This window comes from Neovison vison, chromosome 4, assembly GCF_020171115.1.
Source record: "Neovison vison isolate M4711 chromosome 4, ASM_NN_V1, whole genome shotgun sequence".
NCBI lineage: Eukaryota > Metazoa > Chordata > Mammalia > Carnivora > Mustelidae > Neogale > Neogale vison.
In genome coordinates, this window is record NC_058094.1 from 136928101 (window position 1) to 136953589 (window position 25489).

At 61.8% G+C, this 25489-nt stretch overlaps 1 protein-coding gene across 1 annotated transcript in view; it reads right to left on the reverse strand.

Annotated features, from left to right (window-relative positions):
* The window catches only part of ADCY1 (adenylate cyclase 1), a 90409-nt gene extending 65709 nt beyond the window's left edge, over window positions 1–24700 (reverse strand). The window contains exons 1-2 of the mRNA XM_044245717.1: window positions 24044–24700; window positions 8766–8915 (exon numbers count right to left, since the gene is read on the reverse strand). Of these exons, the coding sequence (XP_044101652.1) occupies window positions 8766–8915; window positions 24044–24700 (807 nt within the window). The remainder of the gene's footprint in view (window positions 1–8765; window positions 8916–24043) is intronic.
* Between the last annotated feature and the right edge of the window lie 789 nt (window positions 24701–25489).

Sequence of the window (25489 nt, forward strand, 5' to 3'; positions counted from 1 at the left end):
AGAGACAGCAAATAACCCCATGAAAAGATGTTCAGTGTCACGGCCACCAGGGAAATGCAAATTCAAGTCGCTCTGATGCTTCGGTGCACACCTATCAGAAGTGTTACAACAGCCACTGGTGACACCAGCCCCCACTGGCGAGGGTGCAGAGAAACGGGATCCCTCGTGCTTTGGTGTTGGGAGTGAAGCCTCATCCAAACGTTTTGGAAAGCAGCTTCATAATTTCTCAGTGAACTGAACGTGCGACCACCACACGGCCCAGCAACTGTACTCCCAGACGTTCACACCGGAGCACTGAAGACTTGAATTCACACAAAAAACTGCGGGAAGGTTCACAGCAACTTTGCTCACGATCGCCGCAAACTGGAAACCACTGAGATGTCCTCCAGCAGGTGAGCGGTCAGGCCAACGGAGGGCCATCCACACCACAGAACACGGCTGGCAAGCAAAGGGGGTGAGCCGCAGACAGCAAGAACCTGATCGACCCTCGGCAGACTGTGGAAGACGCCAACCCCGAGAGTCCGCACGCCTCAGGACTCCACGCGGGTCCACTTCCAAGATGACACATTTACGGACACGGACAACGGCACCAAGCTGGCAGCGGGGAGGAGGCGTGGCGGTCCACGCGGCACAGGCGTGCTCTGTGTCTTGGCCGCCCCTGCTCAGTCCCCTGCTGCTGGGGAAGCGAGATGGAGGGGACATTGGATGCCTCCGTGTTGTGGCTCACAACGTGCACCTGTAATGAGCGTCAACTCAAAGGCTCCATCGAGAGAAAACGACGAATCCGGGTGTGGAGAAAACCCTCACACCTTGCTAGTGGGAAAGGAAACCCTCATACCTTGCTGGTGCAAAATGCTCGCCAGTCCCCACGTGGCCCGCGACTCCACTCTGGGCCATCCACCCGAGGGAAACGAAAACCGCTTTCACCCGACACTCACATGGGTGTGTTCTCGGGAGCCCTGTCGGGGACAGGCACCGAGTGGGGATGACCGGACGTCCACGCAGCTCTGGCTCACGGGCTGCAATGTGGACACATCCCCAGACCCCGTGCTCAGGGAGGGAAGCCAAAGGCCAGAGGCCACACGTGCACCACATGACCCCGTTCCTACAGAGAGCCCGGCACAAGAAAGTCCACGGAGACACAGCACGACAGGGTGTGGCCCAGTCTGGGAGGGCAGCGGGGAGTCACTGCCACATGGCACGAGTCTCTTCCCAGACGACGAAAACATCCCACAGTTAGATCATTGTGAGGATGACCGTAAATATGAGAAACTCAGGCAGTAGTTTCAGCCTTTAAACTGAATTTGACAGTGTGTAAACTATAGATCAATAAGGCTTATTTCTTCTTAATTTAAAAAATAAGTAACAACTGCAGTTCTTGAAGGCTCCAGGAATTGACAGACCCCCTGGAAAACCCATCCCAGATCCCTGACACAGGTCCTCACACAGGTGGATCAAACACGCCCATTTTCCTTGTTACAGTGACAAACCGGGAATGGGCTTTGTAAACAGCCAGACCATGTTCTGGAATCATGACTGGTCAGTGTCTGAAAGAACAGGAGGGCCTGGGGAGGGGAAGCCCCTATGCTCGGGACATGAGACTGAGCTCGCATCGGGGTCTTGTCAGACAGGCGTCCTGGGTGGGGGGTGGGGAGTGTCAGGGGAGGAGGTCACCGGGGAGCTCCGGGGTGACCTTCAGAGGCCTCTCACCCCATCCCCATGCTCTCCAGCTGTGACAGCCTCGGTTCTCAATGTTAGACCCCAGTGCGGAGCCAGGAACATGCTGAGACCTCCAAGCGGTCTCAACAGAGCAGCCATTCCAGCCCTATCATGACCCCCTCCAAGCCAAAGGAACACAGAACTGCAGTCACCACCTGCTGCCCTATGTCATATACAACACTGGTGACCCCCCCAATCTGGCTGCCTGAACACACACTTCCCAGCCTCTACCTGGAAAACTCCTACACATCCTTCAGAGCCCTAGCTAAATGATGCCCTGCTCCTTCTCCACACTATACATCCCATGGATACCCCCACATCCTCCCCATGGCTCACCCTACGGAGACTGGCAAGACCTGTGTCCCACGCAGTTACATCAAGTCTTGCCAAGTGAGGGCTGGCACCAGCCTCCCAGCAGCCCAGTGTCTCCAGAGCCTGCCATGGGCCATGCATTCAGATGTGTGGAGCTATGGATGACAGCCCACAGGGGAATCCCGTAACTGCTTCAGCTCTCGAACTTATGACCCCACAAGTCCAGATGTGGAGCCTCCTCCATCGGCCCAGGCCTGCTTCTCCACCTCCAACTACTCAGTTCTATTTCCCATGGCACCCAGGAAAGAGGCCACGTAGGGAGCCCCGAGGCCGGGGGCCCACCCAGCCCCAGGCACCAGGGGGCCTCTTGACCATGACCCAGCCAGGACGTAAGGCCAGCCTCTCCTCACCTTCCTACCACGCACCTGGCTTCTGCGTGAACTTGGCAGGTGCCATGGACTGAAGGGTGTCCCTTCAGCAGTCCTGGGTTGAAGTCCTAATCCCCAACGTGATTTGCAGAAGGGGCTTTCAGGAGGCAACTAAGGTTTAAAGAGGCCAAAGGGTGGGATCCTAGTCTGACAGGACTAGCGTCCTGAGAGGAAGAGAAAACAACATGGGTCTCTGTGCCCAAGCCCCGAGAAAAGACCACGCGAGGGGCTTTAAGAACCCAGCGGGAGGTACCTGCCTCGTGTGCAGGCAGAAATGAAGTGTCCCGGGGGAAGCTGGGAGGACCCCCTGTTCCCGAGGGACCACCCACTGCAAGCACCCCGCATGCATGGTCGAAGGGACACTGGGCAGGCCCTGCTCTCCAGAGCTGGCTCCGTGCGGGAGGAGGGATGGAGGGAATCCCGTGCCGGCCTCGCCCCACGGCACAAGTCAGAAGGGCCGGTGCCGGCCTGAGCCTGGGGTGCTGTGGGAGCGTGGGGCTGGGCGCTGTGGCCTCAGCTCTGCTTCCGTGGAGTCCGGGCAACCGTGGGGACGACAACCTGGTCATTGCAGCCCCCACAGAGCTCCATACACGGCATCTCAGTGTGCCAAGAAGTCCAGACAAAACCCGCTCCCCGCTCGGCACCAGGAGGCAGGGCCCTGGGAGCAGGGGCCACTGCCCGTGTGTGCTTGTTAGCGATTCTGGAGGATTACCCTGTGCACATGTCCCCAGGACAATGGGGGCGGGGAGGGCATCCTCCCTGGATGCCCACGTGGCTCGCTGGGGAACCCCCGACCCGGAGGTGACCGTGAGCACCGAGTCGACGAGTCAGCGGCCACTGGCTTTCCAAACCCTTCGTCTGCTTCTCGGATCAGTTTCAGGAGTGGACGCCTTGTGGGAATTGGCACCTCTCGTCCAAGTTCTCAAATATTCTGGTGCCGACGCCTCCTGAGAGTATCTGTTTTTAGCCTGGCTCTGTCTGCAGCCGCGTTGCCCATCCCCGAGACCTCTGGGTGCCTGTTATTTCTTCCCAATCGGTTGCTCTAAGGCTTTTCTGTTTCAAAGATGCAATGTTGGACATTTTTGTTCTGAAAGTGAAAGACCCCTGTGAAAAGACCCTGCAGGTCCTCTGGGAGGGTGTGACCTTGGAAATCCGTAAGCCGAGCCTAGCACGGTTCAGGACACCGGGGCTGGGAACAGGGGACGTGGCTGGTCTGGGGGCCCTGGGCCTCCGCTGTGCCCGCGCTGCCACGGGCTACTCTGTCACTCCGGAGTCAGAAACTCTGAGCCAGCCCCAGGTTGGCAAATGGAAGAAACTCCTTACAGACCAGACCACAGCACAGAACCATCGGGGTGTAAACTTGGGTGGCAAGAACATTCTGGATCACACCCCACCCCCCGTGCTCAGCCACAACCCCACACAGGGGCCGTAGCGGCCCGTGTCCACACTGATTTGTGGGAGGGGTGGTCTCCACACGCCAAGTTCCTCCCAGAGAAGTCAGCCTTGGGGACACTGGCAACTCAGGGAGCTTCTCAACGTACAGCAGAGACGCTTCTAGAAGTAGAGTAGGCGTCCGGTGCGGCAGACAGCCCTGCCCACCCTCGCCCAGACCCCACAGCTCTGCCGGCAAGGCAGGAACACTCACTCAAGTCCTGCAAGCAAACCAGCTGTACCGTCCTCAAGATCTGTCTCCCAGACAGAAGGCTGTTAGTTCTAAATGACAATGTGGGGGAAGGGGAGCGACTAGCAGCTCCTCCCAGGGGGCACCAAACACCCTACCTGCCCCAAAGTAGAACAGACCAACGTGGAGAACGTGTTGGCATCAGATCTGCAAATCATAGACGAGAGCCGTCCAGACGATTCGGGAGCAGAGCCGTGCGTCCCACGGTGTCCGGACCCACCGCTGGGACAGACGGGTTCTAACCTCCTGGGTTTGCACCTCAGCGCGGGCCCTGCTCTCCCCTCCCTCTCCCCTCCTGCAAGCCCGCTGTCACCCAAGCCGAGTCAGTCCTGCAGACACAACCCTGGGGAGGAGGGAGCACCTGGTCGCGCTCTGACACGCCGCGTGTCCTGCTCTGGGAAGCCACCCCGGCCTTGCTCAGTGCACACTCACGGCACCCGCCCCTGCTCCATGTCCTCACCTTGGCCTGAACCCTCTTCCTTCCTGCGAGGACCCATCGGAGCTCCCGCACGCGGCCATGTGCACACACCTCCCTGCCCCTTCCCTTGTCTCCCAGGTCCTCACAGCTGAGGCCACACGTGAAGGCCCCCCGTGACCACCATGCACCATGCACACTCCCAGCTCACATCACCCAAGGCCCCGTTCCTAGACGCCCCCTGCCCCAGCATCTGCTGCCGCCTGCAGAAGCCAGTGGGCTCAACAGCCCCCACACAGTGGTCATTCCAGAGGTGGACATCCCAGCCGGCACCTCCTCCCAGAACCAAAGCCTGCCCCCAGGACCCTGTCCCAGAATCAGGTGCGTCCCCCCAGGACTCCCCCCCCAGAACTGGGGCATATCCTCTGAACCCTTCCTCAGAATCAGGGTGTGGCCCCAACAACCCCTCCTGGAATCGGGGTGCATCTGCTAATATCCCCTCACACATCACCAGTGTGCCGCTTTCCGGCCCAGGGTCTAGAAAAGGCCCTAAAAGCGGCTATGAAATTGGATTCTTCGCTAATTGAGTCACATTGTGAAAACATGCACTGACTCTGAGCAGGCTGTATGGTCGCATGTCCCTCACCTGTAACCCACAGCCGCCGTGGCCACCTCCTGCTGCCCTGGTCTGCTTGCTGGGCCGTCCCCAGGCGGAGTGAGGCACCTGCAGGTACCTGAAGCCCCCAAGAGGGGCCAAGCCTATCTGAGCCATCCCAGAGACTGGGCTTTGGGAGCTGAAATCAGCCAGGCCAGCCAGGGGCAGGGAGCGACCCCGAGGAGAGGGGACAGAGCTGCCCAGGGAGCCGCCACCGTGTGACAGACCCAAACCCCAGGCTCCAACAGGAAAGGCATGCAGGTCACGGTCCTGACTCACCCAATCTTGAGAAGGCCAGGGACACGCGGAAGGGACCCATCAGTACTCACCCTCCTGTTCCCAAAGCACCCGATGAAACCACCAAGAGAAATAATAGATAGGTCTGGAACTAGGAACAAGTGCATTCTTACACACAGCAAAGCGAGGCCACAGAAACAGAGCTGGGGACACAGGGATCCCTCCTGAAGAAGCCCAGCCTCTCCACAGTGAGTGGCTCGTTCGCAGCCACGGGGACAGCGAGAGAACAGACCGGGAGGGATGCAAACGCACGCGCCACGGAGAAGCACAAAAGCACACGCGGACAAGCAGCCGTCTGCGTGACCCAGCGGCCAGGAGGCGCTGTCCTAGCAGTGTGGGGCGGGCATCGCCAGTCCGCGCCCCAGAACCCGACCATGGGGCCTGCGTCCGCTCCCCACCCCTGGACTGGCGGGCGCCATCGGGGGTAACGCAGAGATAAAACAGAGCAGGTGTGATTTGGAAAATAGCCCCCAGGCCCAGGGAAAGGAGCGACATCCTATTTGCTCCCTCAGCAACATAACCGAGAGTACGCCCAGCCTCCGTGAGCCACAATGCTCGTGCGGATAACATTTCTAACACGTGGGGCTAAATGTCGCAGCCAAGAGCACAGTCACACGCACGCACACACAGAAGACGGAGCAGCCGCCTCGAGCTATAGCTGAAGCACCGGTGGGTCCATCGGTGGAAAAGGCCGAAAATACCATTATCCGGACGCCAGCGTGATGACAATGTGGGAAAAGATGCTCAATGACCAAACCTGGAGGACACGGAGCACTGCCCGGACTGGCGGGACTGGGGGACGCTCACCGCGGAGCAGACTTCCCGCATAAGAACTGCAGCCCAGAGCCCCCACGCGACCGGGCGCTCTGCTGGGCGGAGCTGCTCAGAATCCGCGTGCAACGGCGCACGCAGAGCACGCGTGCTGGGCCCACACCGCCGCCCTGTGACGCAGGAGCGCACGTGACGGCTGGCTCCCAGGGCTGGGGTGTGTGCAGCGCACTGGCTGGGAGTCCATGCACGCAGGCGTGGTCCACACTGCAGCCATTGCCGGGGCATCGGACGCTGCCAAGCCCAAGTTCGGAGGTACACACAGCCCCGGGAGACACGTTAGGGCCGGAACCTTACGCAGTCTGGGGGACAGGCAGCCCACGTAAGAGAAGAGATGAAAACAGACACACACCCAGCAAGGAAAGACACTGGAAAGGAAGCGCACAGGAGACAGAAGCCAGGAGGGACAGCAAAGGGAGATTCAGAAACACACAGGGGTGGCCCCAAATGGGGCTTCTTCCAGGACGTCGGGGAGGCGCTGAAGGGGGGATGACACCACCACAGTCGAGCGTCTCCAAACCGGTAAAGAGCCTCTCCATCGGTGGGAGTGACGCCGGCAGCAGAAATGCTCGGGGCACAGCCCCCAAGGACTCACAACCACACACACGTGTGTGCATGCATGCACACAGACACACAGTTAGACACACAGCAACACACGTATGTGCACACTTCCACACACTTATGCACAGTTATGTGCACACACCCACATATGCACATGTCCACGTTTATACGCACACACATCCACACACACCTGCACATGTGCATGTACACACGTGCACACACTTATATCAATGCCACATAACACATATGTGTATGTGCCTTGCACATATTTACACACATGTGCACACACATGCACACACAGAGATCCCATATCCGCACGCGTGCACACACACGTGTACAGACACCTCGGCAACCAGAGTCTACATGAATGCAAACCCACACGTGTGGATGCGAACACACAGACACGTATATCTGCACCCATGCCACACACACACACACGTACAGGCACATGCAAATGCACACAGATCCGCATGTGTGCAACAACACAAGCACATGCATGAACATCACACGTGTGCACATACACGTACACACAAATATGTAACTCCCACAGTCAAGTCCATCCACTGATACACACACGCTCCGAACACACACACACACCGTGTGCTTCTCACCATCACACACCCTTGCTGTCAACACTAGGTATTGTTACAGTGTCTATAAATAAACACACGTGTGTGCATTTAAACATGCAGCCCATACTCCACACCCGGCACCTGCAGCCCAGCGGGCTTGTGCATACCCAGCAAGCCCATCTGCCACCCCCACAGACACAAGGCTCGGCCACCGACACTCCGATAAAGCAGAACCAGGAAACCCCCTCCCCCGGTCATGGGCCTTGACTGGAGTTCCCAGACCATCCTTAGGGCCCAGGACAGCAGCGGACCAGGAGACACTGCTGACATGGACAAGTCTGGGGACACACGGCTGACAGTGGCTCTGGGCGGTGGGGGGTGGTCCTGCTCATCCTTTCGACTGGGGGTGGTCCTGCTGCCCCAGCAAGGCTATGGTAGGAGCCAGGCAGGTGTGCCCCAGCTTAACGGCCCAGCTGCTGCTGCAGGGTTGCCACGACGACCACAAGCACAGAGATACCCTCAGGGTCACTGCAGGCTTTGCTTCCCGGTGGGTCACTGTGGCCAGCAGGTCAGGGCTCGGCACACCTGCGCCAGGGCCAGCCAGGACCTGCCTCATCACCCCAACCTCTCAGCTCTGCAGAAGCTGATTCCCATAGAATCCCACCCCAACACCCGCCCCCACAAGCAGAACACCCCCCAAGTCCCTACTCTCAAACAGCTCTTCCCGCCCTGGGGCAACAACCCCCACAGCGAGCTCTGCAGTGCTCTCTGACCTCCTAGTCCTACAGCGTCACCTGAGCACATCTGTCTCACCCATGGGGAAACTGAGGCTGGGGGGGCCTCACAGGATGGCAGACCCTCCATCTCCACATCTAGGGGCCCCCACTGCAGCTGCCCGGTCTCCTCGGACTCGCCAAGGGGGCCAGCCTGGGCCCAAAGCCCGAACCATCCTCTCCCTGTGTTCTGTGCTCCCACACTGTGCTCCCTGCCCCGCACTCCAGACCCGCACTAACCCCTCCCTGCCCTGCACCCCAGGCCCGCACTACCCTCCACGCCCCCCACCCAGCCCCGTGCCCCCAGGTTCATGCCCCAGCCCGTGCCCCTCTCCCCACCCTGTGCTTCCCACCCCGAGCTCCCCACTCCCCCCCTCCCTGACCCGTGCTCCCTACTCCCTGCTTACCCCCCATGCACCTCCCCCCATCCCATGCCCCCCCCGTGTTCCCTCCCCCATCCCTTCTCCCCTCCCCACGCTCCCGACACCCAGCATCCCTGCAGCCAGCAGCCCCGCCGCACTGACCTGCTTCTCGTTCTCATCCTCCAGCCTAAGCCGGTCCTCGATGCAGTTCCGGGCCTGCAGGAAGGCTTTCCTTTGGGAGCGTTCGGCCAGGACCCGCACAAACACCCCGTACATGTTCACACTGAGGAAGAGCAGGGCGTTGGCACCGAGCTGGAAGAGAACAAGAGCACCGTACACGTGGGGCGCTAGCTAGGCAGCGGCTCCCACACCCTCCACCGAGCCTCCCGTGTGACGACCGTGCAGCCTAGGTGGCGGGTATGCCGGTGGGTCCCACCGTGCATGGCCGCTTCCTGCAGTCCCAGAGCGGAAGAGTACGTGGGGAGCGTCCCCCCTGCACCCCAGAGTGTGGCTGCATTTGGACATAAGGTCTTCCAAGGGGTCATTATGTTAAAACAAGGTCAATGGGGAGGCCCGTGTGACTGATGTCCTCCTAACACAAAGGGACCAGAACACAGCCGTGTATGCAGGAACGAGCCTGGGAGGACCCAGAGAGGACACTCTGGGATTCCACACGTCCAGCCTCCAGGCCTGCGAGGGACAGACGTCTGCCGCTCAGGCCGCTGGGCTGGGCTGCACGTGACAGCCGCCCCAGGACAGCATTGGAGAAAACATGACACCAGGAGAGATCCGATGCTCACAAGTGGGGAAGTGTAGGGAAGCAGATCGAAAGTGAAAGAAAGGACCACATCACACGGGAGCATGAAGGGAGCCGTCGGGATGATTGACCGTCCAGGGAACCTAGCGTCCGGAGCCTCCTGCTCGGCCCAAACCTGCTGGACCAGGAAGACGGCCCAGCAGGATGTCGGCTTCCAGCAACCTTAACTCGGCCAGTGCAGACCACCCGGAAGCCCACGACGGCCACGCCGCAGGTCGTGGCAGACCCAGGGAAGATCAGACCTCACATCCCCACCCAGCATCCTCTGGGGTCTGTCCCACCAGTCTCGGGCCATGGCACTGACCCAGGCTCCACACCCACTTCCCCAAGGGGCTGCTATGTGTATGAGCATCGCACAAGCCACTGCCCTCAGTCTCCGTGAAGAGCACGGATTTCGACATCTGATGGGACGTACACACTTCCTTCAGGGTCTGGGTGTCCCTGCTGCTCTCCACCGGGCACTGTGACTTGCACACGATTATGTGGGACAAAACAAACACAGAAACAGGTGGGCAGCGGTCTCTGGCCAGAGAGGCCTGCCCAGGACAAGCAGCAGGACAAGGGAAGGCAGACCACAAGGCCGCGTGGACGGAGAAACTGCAGCACCTGGTGAGGCCAGAGGCTGGAGCCGGGAGCAGGCGGGGGACACAGACTCAGGAGGCAGACTGGCACGGAGGACTGGGGATTGTGACAGCCTGGGTGACATGTCCCTCGGGAGGGACACACAGGGTCGCGGCTGCAAACAGCAGAGCTGTTCAAAAAGGTGACAAGGACAGGAGAAAGCCAGGGACACGAATCCCCAGGGCATCGCACAGAACTATCCTCCCCCCAAACACAGAACAGTCTGCCAGCACGCCGGGAACCCCAGGCTCACATATGCCTGCTGAGTTCAGGTCTCAAAGGACGCAGGAACGTACCACCAGGACAGTGTCTGGCCCACACCGCACAAGTCGGAAAACTGCTGCCCCTGTGAGGCTCCAGGAGTTGCCCGAGTCCTATAACCACAGTGAGCCCATCTCCCCCATGTGACCAGCTCCCCTCCCTATGACCTGACCGTCTCCGTGTGACCCAGCCACCCTCCTGTGTCCCTCTAAACCCGCTGTTCCACCCTCGTGAGAGCACTCCTCACCTGAAGCAGGTGCCAGGCTGGGGGGACCTGCTTCTGCGGTGCCTGTACTAGCCCCTCAGTAGGCCCAGGGTGGTGGGGGCAGGGGGCCGGCGTGGCCGTCCCGGGGCCCATGCCATGTCCCAGTGTCCCCTCAGGCCATCGGCTCTGTCTGCGGATGGGTCATCGGTGCACACTATTCACGAAGCCGCTTGTCGCAGGCGGCAGGACGCCCGGAGCGCATGGAAGGATGGAGGGCAGCTCTGCAGAGTCAATATTTAAACGCACACTGCACGTGGTTAAGACGCCCACAAGCACCGTCACAGGCACTTTTCCAAACATCAAAACAGTCCTGCGTCACCGCACAGAGCACATGGCTCTTCCCGGTCGACACGTGATTGGTCTGGCTCTGCATGCCCCCGCCTGGCCTCGAAGGAACCTTTGGAAGGCAAGGGAACCAGAGAGACACAGGACACCCCCTGGCACCCAGCACCAACCGTCCTGAGACGCCCTCCCGACCCGGCGCCCCCAGCCTCCACACGGAGGGGTCAGCACCGTGGACAGCACCGCACGGGGCCAGACGCCACCAGCCCTGCCTCCCCGGCCAGCAAACAGGGCTTTTCCGAGAGGAAGTCCTCAGCCCGCCAGGAGTGCGAGTGCGGAAATGTGGTGTCCCCAGGGAGGTGGGGCAGAGATAGGACACAGGCCACTGGGCAGACCGTGGGGTCAAGGGAGAAGTGGCCAGGAGAGTGAGGGCAGACAGGGTCACTTCTCTACGCACACCTGTATCACTTCTTCCCCTTCCTCCCACCATGATGATCCACCCAGGGAAACTGAGGCCCAGTGGCTGGTCGCTGAGTGCCTGCTGCCCATCTGCCCTCCCCTTCCTCCTTCACTCACCCCTACCCCCGTGATCAGGCAGTGCAATGGGCCACAGAGAGGTTTCACCACTGGCCATGATGAGGGTAACAACACAGAGAACCGTGCCCAGAGTCACCTGCTGGCAGGTGTGGCCCGGATGTGGTGTGGGTTCACACTGGCAGCCAAACAGACTGCCACGGGCAAAACAGGCCACGGGGGACCCAAGCTCGGCCTTTGGAGGTCCACGCCCTAAGACACCCCTCATCCCTTACCAGACTCCCTCCTCTCTGAGGAAACCTAGACCCCCTTGGACCCCCACCTGTTCCAGCTGTTAACTCTGGAGGTCTCAGGGCTGCCAGGCCCAGCCCCTCCTCATTGCTCTCCAGCCACGTAAGGGCTACGACCCGCACTGCTCTTGACCCCACACCTGACTCAGGACACCAGGTCACACCCTGGGATGCTGCCCCCAGGAACACCAGGCCCCTCTTCGGCCTTCACACACTGCGCTCCTGCCTTGGTTGCTCAGCACTCCTCTGGCGAGAAGTGTGGGAGGAGAGGAGGTCCCAGGAAGCACAGCCCCAGCCAGCACCTCCAGAGTCCATGGCATGTAGCCACATGACCCCTTGGTTTCGGGCCAAGAACTGGTCCTTGCCACTCCCACCAGCATCCACTCCACAGACACACCAGTGCTTAAGTGGGGCCAGCCCCAGGCCAAAGGGACCAGTGTACACACTGCAGCCCCACACACCTGGCCCCCATGCTCCCGCCCCACACACCTGACCTCCATGCACCTGCACCACACACATGGCCTCCATGTACCTGCCCCCAAACACCTGGTCTCCATGTACCCGCCCCACACACCTGGCCTCCATGCACCTGTCCCACACACCTGGCTTCTAGCACCGTGGGCCCTAGCCCTCCTGTCCTCCTCATGTGCTCCTGGCCTGGTCTGCCTTGCTCAGAGCCTCTCCCTGGGCAGGGGCCCTCTTCCCACCATGCTGGTTCATGCCCAGACTCCAGGGGCTCAGCTCAGACGTGACCTTCTCAGAGCAGTAGACTCTGAGCCCTTGTGTATCACAGCGCTTCCCGGGAGCCAGCTCTGTACTCCTTCCTTCTGTTGTTTGCAACAGCTGTTACCAGCTTTCAACACACGAAGGTTCACTCACCTACCACCTTCCCAGCCCCCTTTCTGCCCCTTGAGAGGGTCTTGGCCTGTCGGGCCTGCTGACAGACCCCCAAGCCTAGGATGGAGCCTCTCGTGAACCTGGCACCCTGATGTTTGTTGAATGAATAACTAAGGGGACACGGGTAGTGAGGGGTCAGTCTCGGCCATGCTGCTGATAAGGGGAGATCTGCACTGCCACCTGCTCCGGGCTGTCTGGATGGGACCCTGCGAGATATTTTCCAGTCCCCACATCTGGGGTCAGAAGGGTGGACAGTGACCCCAGCTTTCCCATGACCCTCAGAGGCACACAGAGGCAAGTCCTCGGTGCAGCCTGACATGGGAAGTGACATGCCTTCTTGAGCAGGCTGAGCCTGGGGGGAGCCACCGGTGGCATGGGGACATGGCACGCAGACACGTGCATGTGTGGACCAGATCTCACTGCCCTGGGATCAGTAATCAGCACTGGGGGAGGGGGCAGGTCCTTGTCCTTCCCAGGCCCTCCCTCTCGGCCCCCCTGCAGGCCTACGCAACAGGGAAGACTCTCAATTTTGCTTGCACTCCCACCCTTCCTAGATGGGCTGTGAAGGACACCCCAGGAAGAGCTCCACACACCCAAGCATCCACCCACCCACCTGCCCATCCGTCCTCCTCCCACCCACCCACCCATCCATCTATCCATGCACCCACCTATCCACATCATCCTTCCTTCCATCCATCCATCCATCTGTCCCATCCATGCAACTATCCATCCATATCATCCATCTAGACTTCCAACCACTCATCTAACCACCCATCTATCCAAGTCATCCATCCATCCACCCACCTACCTATCCATCCATCCATCCATCCATCCATTCTATCATCCATCCATGCACCCATCATCCATCCATCCATTCTATCATCCATCCATGCATCCATCTATCCATCCATCCATGCATCCATCTATCGATCCATCCATCCATCCATCCATCCATTCTATCATCCATCCATGCACCCATCATCCATCCATCCATTCTATCATCCATCCATGCACCCATCATCCATCCATCTATCTATCCATCCATCCATCCATCGATTCTATCAACCATCAATGCACCATCATCCATCCATCCATTCTATCATCCATCCATGCATCCATCTATCCATCCATCCATGCATCCACCCATCCATTCTATCATCCATCCATGCATCATCTATCCATCCATCCATCCATCCATCCATCTATCTAAATCATCCATCCATCCCCACGCACCCATCCATCCATCCGTGCACCAACCTATCCATCCATGCATCCATCTACCCACCGCCCATCCACCCATGCACCCATCCATCCATCCATCGATACGTACATACTCCCATTCAACCACCCACTCAAAGAAAACATGAGCTGGGCTTCAGGCCTCTGTGTGCCCCAGGCTGTTCAGGCCCGCTTGCTCTGCAGGCATCACAGTGACCCCTCTGGGAACTACCAAGGACATGTCTGAAGCAGTAATGGCCGTGGCTCATGGGCAAGCAGACTCTGGTCAGGGAACCAGCATCACTGTGAATGAACAAACCTCTAGAAACTGTCAACCAGGGTGCCTGCTTGTGGCAGGAAAAGCAGCCCACAGCATTTCAGCGTCTTTTGTCCTCCTCCCACCTGACTGCAGAGCACGGGGACCACGGGACTGGAAAGCGTGGTCTTCCGCTGCCTCAGCAGGAAGTCCTGCTCCCGTCAGCTCCGCTGCATGCTGACCGAGAGGCACAGCCTTGGATCGTCAGCGGGGCACATGGGCTGCAGGGGCCACGTGCAGCAGGGCTAGCTGCTCAGGGTCCCTCCTGTGTTGCCAGGAGGGGCAGGAATGAATCAAAGTAGACCCCTGCCTTGTGGACCTGGGCAGACTGCCAGGGAGACAGGCACTGCGGGGGAAAGGATGGGATCAGCTGGAGACAGGTGTGCATGGCCAAACGGGCTCATCAGCCCTCTGCCCTCAGGTGAGCAGCCCAGCCCCACCCCGCAGTGGGCACCTCGGTCCCTCAGATGGTCGGGAGAGCCAGTGCAGAGATGGGAGAAGCTGACGTGTGCCTGGGGCCCCGGTCACGGACCACCATGAACTCTCCCGACGTCCACCGTGGCAGGCAGATCCCTTCCACGTAGACAATGGCCATGTCGGAAGACATGAGCTCTGAGTAGAGCCCGAGGGAGATGAAAACTGAATAGGACTGGGTCTGGCACATGGAAATTATTCCACTCCCACCATAACCCCAGAGCTAGACCCGGCCAAGAGGTTAAGGGCCACCACCTGAAGGCCAAGGTGGGAAAGCAGGAGACCACCTTGCTTTGTGTCTGGGGTTCCTGCCCCAAGCAGCCTGGCTGGGGCTTCCGGGGCACCTGCGCTACCCATCAGGGATGGCACCAGAAGCCCGGCTTCGATCGCCGCAGGACACAGCAGCCCAGAGTGTGCCCCGCACCCGCGATCTTTCCACGGTACTCCTAGCACTTTATGCTGCTTCATCACTCTCAGGGTGCGGGGCAGCAATCCAGGCAGGTGCACCCGCGACCCTGTCCTTCACACCCCCTCGGTCGGCCAGCAGAGCAGAGCCTCTGCCATCACTCAGGAGCGCACGGAGCTGCCCTCCGGAGCCCTCACCTGCCGCCCCCACACCAGAGCCGGGGTCAGATGCCAGCTCCTGGCCAAGTTCTCCGGCATGGCTGGGAGCCCCGGTCACATGAGCACTCGTGCACACGAGGAATTCTGAACACTGGCCTGCACTTCATCGTCCGGCGTCCCTGCCAGGCCTCCCCGGCCCCCCACCCCAGCCTCTCTGAGCTCACGCAGGAGACATGTCTTCTCCAGCAGCCTCTCGGGGTGCAGGGACGGGTGCCTTCCCCTCCATGCCCCAAAATCCCCCCCAGTTAGCGCTCAAACCTCTCCCCTGAACTCACTCCAGTTTCAAGCTGCCGCCCACCACTGCCCAGCACAGGGGGACAGCCTCTCCTGCGGGCAGCACAGGCAGGCAGGTGGGCTCAACCTCACTCGGGGCAGCTCGTACCCAGGACAAAAAGGGGGGAGCTCCGCCCGCACTGCAGGGCCCCCACCTCACACAGAGCATCCCATTTATTAAATCAACACACGGCTCCCTGCCACGCAAGGTCTCGTGCATCTGGTCGGTGGGGTCCCTCTCACCCCGCTGCTCGCGGAGGGACTCCATGGGGTCCTGCCTCCCCGTGCTCCCAGCCAGCTGTCCCACATCGCTCAGAGTGTGTTTCTAAGCTCACATTGCTTGGGAGTGTCTCTGTGGCCCAACTAATAAAAGTGTCCTGAGATTCACATCCTCAGGAAGGGGGGGAAGGACTCGGACAGGTGTCCACGCTGCCACCCACCCCCAGGAAACCGCTCTGTTAACCTTGCTACTCTACTGGGGCATGTGTTGGAAGTTTCCATAATAAAAACAAAACAAGGGACACCTGGGTGGCTCAGTGAGTTAAAGCCTCTGCCTTCAGCTCAGGTCATGATCCCAGGGTCCCAGGATCGAGCCCCACATCGGGCTCTCTGCTCAGCACCCTCTCCCACTGCCCTGCTTGTGTTCCCTCTCTTGCTGTCTCTCTCTGTCAAATAAATAAATAAAATCTTAAAAAAAAAAAAAAGAAAGAAAGAAAGAAAGAACCGCCTCTTTAAAAAAAAAAAAAAGATTCCAATGGGCTCTCGTGAACTCCTGCCCTGGGTCCCACCCCCTGAAGCTGAGGACCATCTGGGCTGTGGCTGCCACACCCAAAGGCAGATTCCCGGGGCGGGGGGGGGGGGGGGGGGGCGCACAGCGAGATCACAGTGGCATCTCCTCTGTGACCCCTGATGGCTTTACCAGTGCGGCTCCTGGTGTGAGGGCCTTCTGGCACCCCAGTCCCAGCTCACCGCCTGCTCAGGCATGGCCCGTCCACACCACGGGACTGCTGGGCCTCTGTGTCCCCAACCTCCTGGCCACAGCCCTGGGACGCTCCGACGTCCTCCTGTACCTTTGGACGCCCACTCGTTCTAGCCACAGAGGGGCTCTCCCTCCACGGCCCATGTCTGAGGCTTGAACACACCGGACTTTGGAAATGAGCCCCGCCCATGGCCCCCCAGGGCACCGTCGATCACGGGGATGCGCGATGTCTGTTAAGTGGAGATCTGTGACAACAAGAATCAGAGATGTTTTGAAGCCCTCAGGCCAAACGGATGATCCCAGAATGGGCTCCACAGCTGGACTCGGGTCTGCGAGCGAGGATTCCAGATCCCTCCGCCTCCCGAAGGCAAAGCGTTCACGGGAATGCTTCCCTCCCATGGGAAACCAGGCAAAGACCCCTGGAGAAGCACGCACTGAGCCCCGCAGAAGGCCATGGAGCGGGGTCGCTGTGGCCAGGGCTGCAGAACCTTCCAGAGCAGACTCCCTCACCCAGATGCCAGCACGGCACAAGGCCCCTGCCCTGAAGAGCGCACGTTCGCATGGGCAGAGGCACCTGGAGGCCTGCGCACGGGGAGCGCCTCCCGAGGACAGGTCAGCACCCGGCAGCAGAGGAGTGCCAGAAGTGCCGGGGTCCTCCCATGGGCGTCCCGTCCCGCTGCACCTGGTCCCCCACATTAGCGTCCAATCCGCCCACACCTGGGTCCCTCCGTGGGCGTCCTTTCCCTCACCCAGGTCACTTCCCTGGGATTCCTCAGCAGCTTGTGAGGACCCCGTGGCCTGTCGCAGCCGCACGGCTCACATGGTCACCGTGGGCTGCTCCTACCTGGTGAGGCTCCCCTCCCAGCCCCATCCTCCACCAAGGGGAGGCCCCCTAACTCCACACACACCTAGACTCCCAACGGCCCTGCTGCGTCCCTGCTCCCAAGCTCTAGGCCCACAGACCCACCACAAAGCTGGGCGGGGGCAAGGTGGGTCCTGGATGCCGCGGGGAGAGTAAGCAGCCTCAAACCCATATATCCAGACCCTACGGGTCTCCGTGGGACTCGGGCCTCAGAACACTACCACACAGGCCCATGTACACGTGTGTGTGAACACATGCATGCACACACTAGGCTACACACACGTGCACGAAACTCATACATGGGCCACCAAGGTGGATATGCATTACACATGTGCTCGGTCGTACCCGCGTGTGCACACACAGAGGCCCCGCACCAACTGCGCTGGGAAGCAGGAAGCCCCCCTCATCGGCTGCGTGCCTTCCTCCCAGGAGGTCTAGAGGCAGCCTGGACCCCAGCACCCCAAAGATCAAAGCAGATCCTAACGCCCCCAGCCCAGAAGCAGAGGGTCCAGAGTCTAGGGAAAAGGGGTGGGTCCAGGGAAGACCCAGGCATGGCAATAAGGGACAGTGTGCCCCCATGCATCAGGGGGCTGGGGGGCCCAGGACGGGAGCCTCCGGGGCAGGGACCCAGGCTGGCCAGAGGGCCTGGCCCTGTCACTCTCCCCATGTTCTAGGCCACTTGCCCAACCCCCCCCACCCGAGGAAGCGCAGCCTCGCTCACTTCCTGGGTGGTCTCTGATGCCACCCAAGGTCACGGACAGGAGGGCCCCACGCACATACCATCACACAAGAACATGATAATGCTAACACACAGGGCTGACGTGCGGTGTGCACCAGCACGGCCTGTGGGTGTGCAAGCGGGTGTGTTTGTGTGTGAAAGTGGACAGGCGTGAGGACGTGTGCATGAAGCCTGCGTGCACGACTGTGTTTGTAGGTGCACATGGGAGTTCGTGTGTCTGTCCATGTGCACACGTGTGTACAAGCACCATACGAGGGCCCGCCCATGACCAGCACTACTGAGTGGGACCCAGGTGCCTGTAGCCGGGAGACCCAGGGTCTGTCTCCATCCAGACAGGATGCCCGCCACCTGAGTCCCGGCCGTCTCTTCCAACCTCCGAACAAGACCAAACACCAAACACAGGCTCAGGGAGTCACAAAACTCAAGGGTCACCAAAGGCTTGTGCCAAGCACTGGCCCCATACTCAAGGGACAGGACGGCGCCTGAAAAGGTACCTGCTCCCACAAAGCCATGGAGCCCCCAGAAGAAACACGGGCATGGGGCAAGTACCCCACCCAAGGTCCCACAATCAGGGGCTCCACCGACCCTCCACATGAGCCCACCATCCCACCGGAGTCAGGAGACTCGATGAGGACATTTCTGGGCTCGGAGACTGCAGAAACACAGCCCAGATTGTCCGTCCACCTGGGAGCTGACCCTGGCCCTCCCGACCTCAGAGAGGGCACAGGAAAAGGAGGGACATCACCCAAGAAGCCTCGGCTCCCAGGAAGGGCAGGTGGACAGTTCTCACAGCAGGAGGGACCGTGGCAAGCAGACACCTCCCCAAGGACACTGCTCCGGTCTGAGCCAGGCAGCAGCACCCACGCCCACTCATGGGACCCCTGCTCCCCACTGCATCCCAGGGGCCCCCCAGACAGAAACCTGAGCAGACCTATCTGCTGACAAGGCTTACAGGGCCCGGTGCCATTTTCCAAAGAAACAGGAAACACTCCATGTGCCCCGCACCTGCCCTTTCTTGCACGCCCACCTCCCTGGCTGAGCCCCAGCCCTCCTCTGTCCAGGGCCTTGGCTGGAGCACACCGGCCTCAGGAAGCCACCCGGAGTCCTCTGTCTGCCCTATCACCTTCACTCACCTCCGGAGGTCACACGGACTCCCCCTGGCCCGGCACAGACTGCAGTCCCAGGTGTCCACCAGTGTCCCCACAGACAGTAAATTCCTGGAGTGCAGGGGGTCTCGTTTCCACAGGGCGCCCAGCCCCTAGCCCGGGGCCTGGCCCCCAAGTGTGGATCACAGCATGGTCCAGAGAAGACACCCCCACCGGCTCCACCAGTGGGGCCGGATTCCAGCCCACACACAGTCCCTGGGTCTTGGGGGGCACCTGGGGGGCAGCAGACAACAGTCCCCAGGACTCTGCCCCGAGCAGGTGCCAGCCCTCGCCTGAAGCCGGGATGTGTCCCCATGTCCAGATCCCATTTCCCATCAGCCCAATTCCTCTGCCCTGGCCTGACCCATTCCAGGGACTTCAAGTTTAGGGCCAGCTGCTCAGAGGGAGGCTAACCCGACTCTCCAGGGAAACAGACCAGGTTATGGGGAGGGGAACTGCAGATGCAGGGGTGGGAATCGGGCATCCCAGGAGGGTGCCCACTGGACACAGACCTGGAGGCCTGGAGGGGACACCCACCACCACCTGCTGCTCAGGGAATAGCAGAGGGACAGGAAGCCCAAGGTGGAAAGAGCTGAGCCCTGCCCAGCGACCAGAGGCCTGGGGAAGGGGGGTCCAGCCTAGGCCACAGAGGCTGTCTTTGGAGTCACTGCCAACCAAGGCAGAGAAACCCCCTCCTCGTCTTCACAGGGCCCCAGGGTGAGCCAGGAGGTCCCACCTGTCTCCCTCCCCTTTCCAGCCTCCTCCTAGCAGCACGGGGTCAGCAGAGGCAGGTGGATGCACCAGCAGGTGAGCAAACAAAGCCAGAGGACCCAGCCAAGATGGGGGAGGACGTGGGAGGTACCAGCGGGGAAGAGCCTCCAGCCTGGGTAAAGGGCCTGGCCGCCTGGTGGAGAGCAGGAAGGGCAGGAGGTCCCCGAGAGGGGGTCCAGCAGGGGCGGAGTCCAGCTGAAGGAGGGGTCCTGCTGTGTAAGGGTCCCGCCAGGAAGAAAGGGGAGCAGGGGCAAGGCCTGTGGGGGGAAGATCCAGGGGAAAGGGGAAATGCTGGGGCGACTTAGAGGAGCAGGGGGAGGGGCCAGGGGGTGTTGGGTGGGGCGGGGGCGGGGCCGGCGGGGCGGGGCGGGGCTTAGGTCTGGTTGGCGACTCAGAGGAGGAGGAGTCCTAGCGCAGGGAGTTGGCACTACCGAGGCGGGAAGCAGACAATCCACACCCGGGGGCTTGTGAGCGGCCTGGCCACCTGTGTACCTGGGAAGCAGACAATCCACACCCGGGGGCTGTGAGCGGCCTGGCCATCTGTGTACCTGGGCTCTGAGGGCGGTGACATCGCTCCACCTGCCAGCAGCGAGCTCTCCCCAGAGCTCAGACGACCTGGAGGGGCACAGGGACTCCTGCCAACACCCACTTGCCCGATGGTGCTTTCTGTTTTCCTGCCTGGGGCTTAGAAGAGGGGAGGGAGGAGTTGGAAATACATGCCCCTTCCACTGACAGGCAGCTATTCTGACCACAGCAGTGGCCCCGGATGAGCCCAGGAAGATACAGCAATTTTGCCCCACCCTGGCCAAGAAGTGGGCATTTGGGGCCATGGGGGGAGGCGCCCAGGAGGAAGGAAGCTGGAGCAGGCAGATGCGCACACCCACAGCTGTGAGGGGCAGGGCTGCGGGGGTCTCCACTGGGGGCACCTGAGCCCGCTGCTCCTCTCCAGGCAAACCCTGCTGCCCCCCTCCACCACTCCAAGGCCATGACCTTCGCATGCACAATTCTGTCTGCTACCACTGCCAGCAACCCCGCTCCGTGCCCGGTCCCCAAGCACAGTCACTCCCTCCTCAAGCCGTACTCTTCAAGTCCCCCAGTGCCACCACTGGGGAGCAGGGGTAACACATGTGGCATCTCCCCCTTTCCTCCTCCTCACCGCCCCCATGTCCCCCTACCCCACCCCAGGTCTCCAGCCCAGTCCAGCCTGGCTTGCCACCCCACTGTCCCTGAGCAGACTTTAAGGGTTCCCCAACATGATGCCTTCGGTTCTGACTTGTTGCTCAGTTAAATAAGAATGAGTTTCTGTGCTTTGCATGTACATACAACCGTGGGCAGGAGGGAACGGGCAGGAAGAAGGTCCCAGCCTGGTCAATATTTACGCCCTCCTGGGCCCTGGGCTGGGGGGAATGAGTCTGTCTCCCCAAACTCCTTGTGCCCTGGCTGACAGCAGCAGCACGGGCCTGGCGTGAGCCAGCAGGTCCCGCCGCCTCCCGGGGAAGGGCAGCGGAGCAGCATCTAAATCCCAACCGTGCGGTCACCCACCTCCTGGGCGCTCTCAGCCTGCCGGCCTGGGCCAGCCTGGGTGCCACAGGGTCCCCAAAGTGCCTACCAGGGCAGGGCAGGATGGCTGTGGGAACTTCCCAGAGCCTGCTTGTGGAGGGGCAGAGGCTCTGAGACACCCCGAACCCCCTGTGACCACCCCCCCGCCTCAGTGCCCTGAGCAGGAGCAGTTCTCTCCCTCCCTCGGCACAGATACTCGGCCCAGAAAGTCCAGCGAAGACAACCGCCCTGCACAGACTGCTCCGCTCATCCGTCGCCCTGTCCTTCTGGGCCTCCACCTCTCGTCCTGCCCCAAACCAGCTCCCGAGGAACATGGGGCTCTAGGCACGTGGCTGCACTGCAGGGCAGCCGGAGGCCGTGGGGCAGCGGGCAGCAGAGGCCCCACTGGATACGTGAGCCTCCCACCTTCCCCACCGGCCGCCCGGCCCATGGCAAACTCCGGCCCCAGGGCAGCACACAGGCCCCTCACGGTATTTGTCGGCACCCACCCCATCCATCTGTCCACCTCGCGCCACCACCGGCAGCAACGTGTGGATCTGAACAGGAACGTTCTGGAAGCCAAAGCAACTTGGAGGTGACAGGACACAGAATAAGGGCTTTTCCCACAGGCTTTCACCTGCACGCCAGCTCTGCAGTAGGGAAACTGAGGCCCTGGGCGGGAAGGCTGTGTGTCGCCCAGGGAGCCAGCAGCAGCAAACGCCAGACGCCTGCTCCCTAAGAATCCAGGCTTACAGGACCGGCTCCCTGCCCCCCGGGAGTACAGGGGCTCATCTTATCCTGGAGCTCCCTGGGCCCAAGACCTTTACAGACCTTTTCCTCTCCCTCAGTTCTCTAGAAGGGATGACCAGAAACTGTACACAAAATTGTTTTGGAAAATTGTTTTGGAAACGTTTTGGAAAATTGTTTTGGAAAAAGACAATAGCACCGCCTTTCGCTGAACCAGCCGAACCCCTCATACGCCAGATCTCAGACCTCCCCTCCCCACCCGGAGCTGACCTGGCCTCGGGGCCTCCCTTCTGGTCCTGGTGGGGAGGTGGTCTGGCTGGGGGGGTGCCCCACACCATGGGGGCAAAACACATAACAGAAGGGAATGTTATGGGGGGAGGGTCCAACAGCACCTCCTAAGGACAGACGACAGGCAAGGCCACAAGCCAGGGGCCTGCTGGGAACCACCCAGAACGGAGGCCCCCTCCCCTCCCTGGGTGCAGGGAGCCCTCTACCCTCCTCCCTTTTCTCCGCCTCACCTCTGTTTCTGGCGGTCCCCCTATTTTGTCCCTCTCTTCTCCCCACCTCCAGGCCCCTTCCCCCATTCCTTCCTCCTCCCCTCCCAGCCCCCAGCACATGCTGACCTCTCTGGGCCCCAAAATACACTTCCAGTGTCTACCCTGTGCATCCATGATCCCTCTGACCATGGGCATCCCTGACATCTCTGTCTGAGAGCACCTCCCTGGGTCCTCGTCGGGGGGCCCTCGGTCCCCCCGGGCCACAGTAGGATTTCCCGCATCCCCTTCTTCTTCCCAGAGCTTGTTCCATGCAGCCTCCCCTCCTCACCCCATCTCCCCCATCTCCCCCACCTCCTCCATCTGCCACATTCTCTCCCTAGATGGGCTTGCCCACCACCTTGGATTTCCCCCATCCTCCTGCCAAAATGCTGCCAAAGGCAGAAACAAAACCCTCCTTCTGGGCCCTCCAAGCCCCGCTGGGTGGGTGGGTTTCACTGCTGGGTCAGGCTAGGAGAGCCCCACACAGCAAGGACAACTGCCTCCAGTCTCCTGGGTCTCCAGCTGGGGAGAAGCCCGTGGGAGCAGGCAACGTCCTTGTCCCCCGCTACCGTCTCGCTGGCCCTCCTGGAAGGCAGTGGCAAAGTTCGATGCTCCCAGCCTTGGTCAGACCCCAGCAGGGCGGCGGCGGCAAGGACTGGAGCCCTGTTCGACCTTGGCAAACCTGTCTTTCTAGACCAGAAACGAGTCCACAACGGGCGCCAGGGAGGCTGGAGGAGACCCAAGCCCCAGTCCCCTCCCAACCTCCCCAGGGTGCCGCAGGCTGGGAGAGAGACTCTGCCAGCCCCGCACGAGGTCCAGGCACACTGGAGAGGAGCCCAGAGCCCTGCACAGCCAGCAGGAACCCTGCCCGCCAGGGGCCCATCCCGCGCCCACTTTCCGTTCCTCTTCTGGGATGTGTGCAGCCAAAGAGCGCCAGCCAGGGCTCTGGCCGGGCTTGGCCGCTCACCAGCTGCCTGACCTTGGGCCAATCCTTGCCCTCTCCACGCTCCCCTCTCCACAGCCCACACCCAGGAGAGTTTTGTGGATGGCCACTTGGAAAAGAGTCCGGCCCTAGCAGCCTCCACCGCGTCCTCGGCTCGCCGAGTGACCTTGAACGCCCCCCACACTCGCGGCCTCAGTTTCCCCACCCGCCCAATCCGTAGACTCACACCCGGCTCCCCGGGTGTTCCTGGTCCCTCCCAGGCAGATGTGTATCCCAGACCCGACGGAGGGCGCGCAGCGGCACTTACCGTCCTCCAGAGACGCGGGCGCTTGGCGGGCACCAAGGTGGCCGTGACCAGCAAGTGTGAGGCGGCCACCACGAGCCCGAAGCCGACAGCCAGCAGGCTGCGCACGGGCAGCAGGGCATAGGACACGAAGGTGACCAAAAGGAGCTGCCAGACGCCGTGGTCGGCGGCCGCCGTCCCCGAAGCCGCGCCGGCGTGGGTGCCCGCGGGCCCGCCGAGCGCGAAGGGGCAGCAGAGCAGCGCGAAGGTGAGGCTGAACAGCAGCGCCAACTGGCCGACCTGCTGCAGCTGCGGCGCCTGCAGCGAGCGCACGTTGGTGACCACGAGCAGCGCCAGGAAAAGCACGCAGTGCGCGGGGTGCGAGCCCCTGGCCAGGCCGGCCGCGGGCCCCGGCGCGCCCAGCAGCTCCGCCAGCGCCAGCGCGCCCGCCAGCCCGCTGAGCACGGCCAGCGCCTTCAGCGTGGCCGCCTGCTCCAACCGCAGCGTGTAGCCGCGGAACAGCGCCTCCAGCTCGGGGCACGCGAACTCCTCACCGCACGGCCGCAGCCCGCGCCGGCCGCCCGGCCCCGCCGCCCGCTCGGCGCCCCCGGGCTCGCCCGCGCCGCCGCCTCCGCCTCCGCCGCCGCCGCCTCCGCCTCGGCCGCGCGGCGCCCCCGCCATCTCAGCGCCATGCGGCGGCGGCCGGGGCGCCGGGGCGGGCGGGCGCGGGCGGGAGGCGCGGGGCGCGGCGGGCAGACTCGGGGCGCCGGCTGCCCCGCGCGCGCGCCCCGAGCGCGTCCCCTCCCGCCGCCGCGCCTGCGCAGTGCGCCGCCCGCCCGCCCGGCCGCGGTCCTCCGGCAGCCCAGCTGCGCCCGCCCCGCCGAACGCCGAGCCGCGGGGCGGCGTGACTCCGGCGCCCGCCGCGCCCCGGGCCTTAGTTTCCCCGCCGGCGCGCGGTGCGGCCCGCGGGGCCGTCTCTCGGGGCGCGGGAAACGCACGAATCCTGCGCTATGCCCTGGGGTGAGGCGGGGGGGGGGCTCCATCCTGCCGAGCGGGTGACACCCCTCCACTCTAGAGGAGCTCGCGGTGGGACCCCGGGGCCTGCAGCTCGCCCTCCCACCCCCGGCGCCGCCGCAGGGGACCCAGGCGCCCTGGTCCTGCTAACCCCGCGAGCGAACACCAGGACGCGTGGCGTGGGGCCGCGCCTCCCGGCCATACAGACACAGAGTTAGGCCAGAGTTCTGGCTGGGGGCGCGGCTCTGGGTGCAGGGATGGGGTGGGAAACACAGGGAGAAGGGACACACCTGGGGGAGGTGGAGAGACTGGAAACCCAGGTGAGAGGGGGCTGTATGCTTCTGGCAGGGGACAACTATAGGTGCGGTGGTGTCCACGCGTGTCTGGGCCCCACCCAGCGCCTCCTATCCCGCGGCTTGTGCTCGGGAAGGGGCTTTGCGCCTCACTTCAACCGCA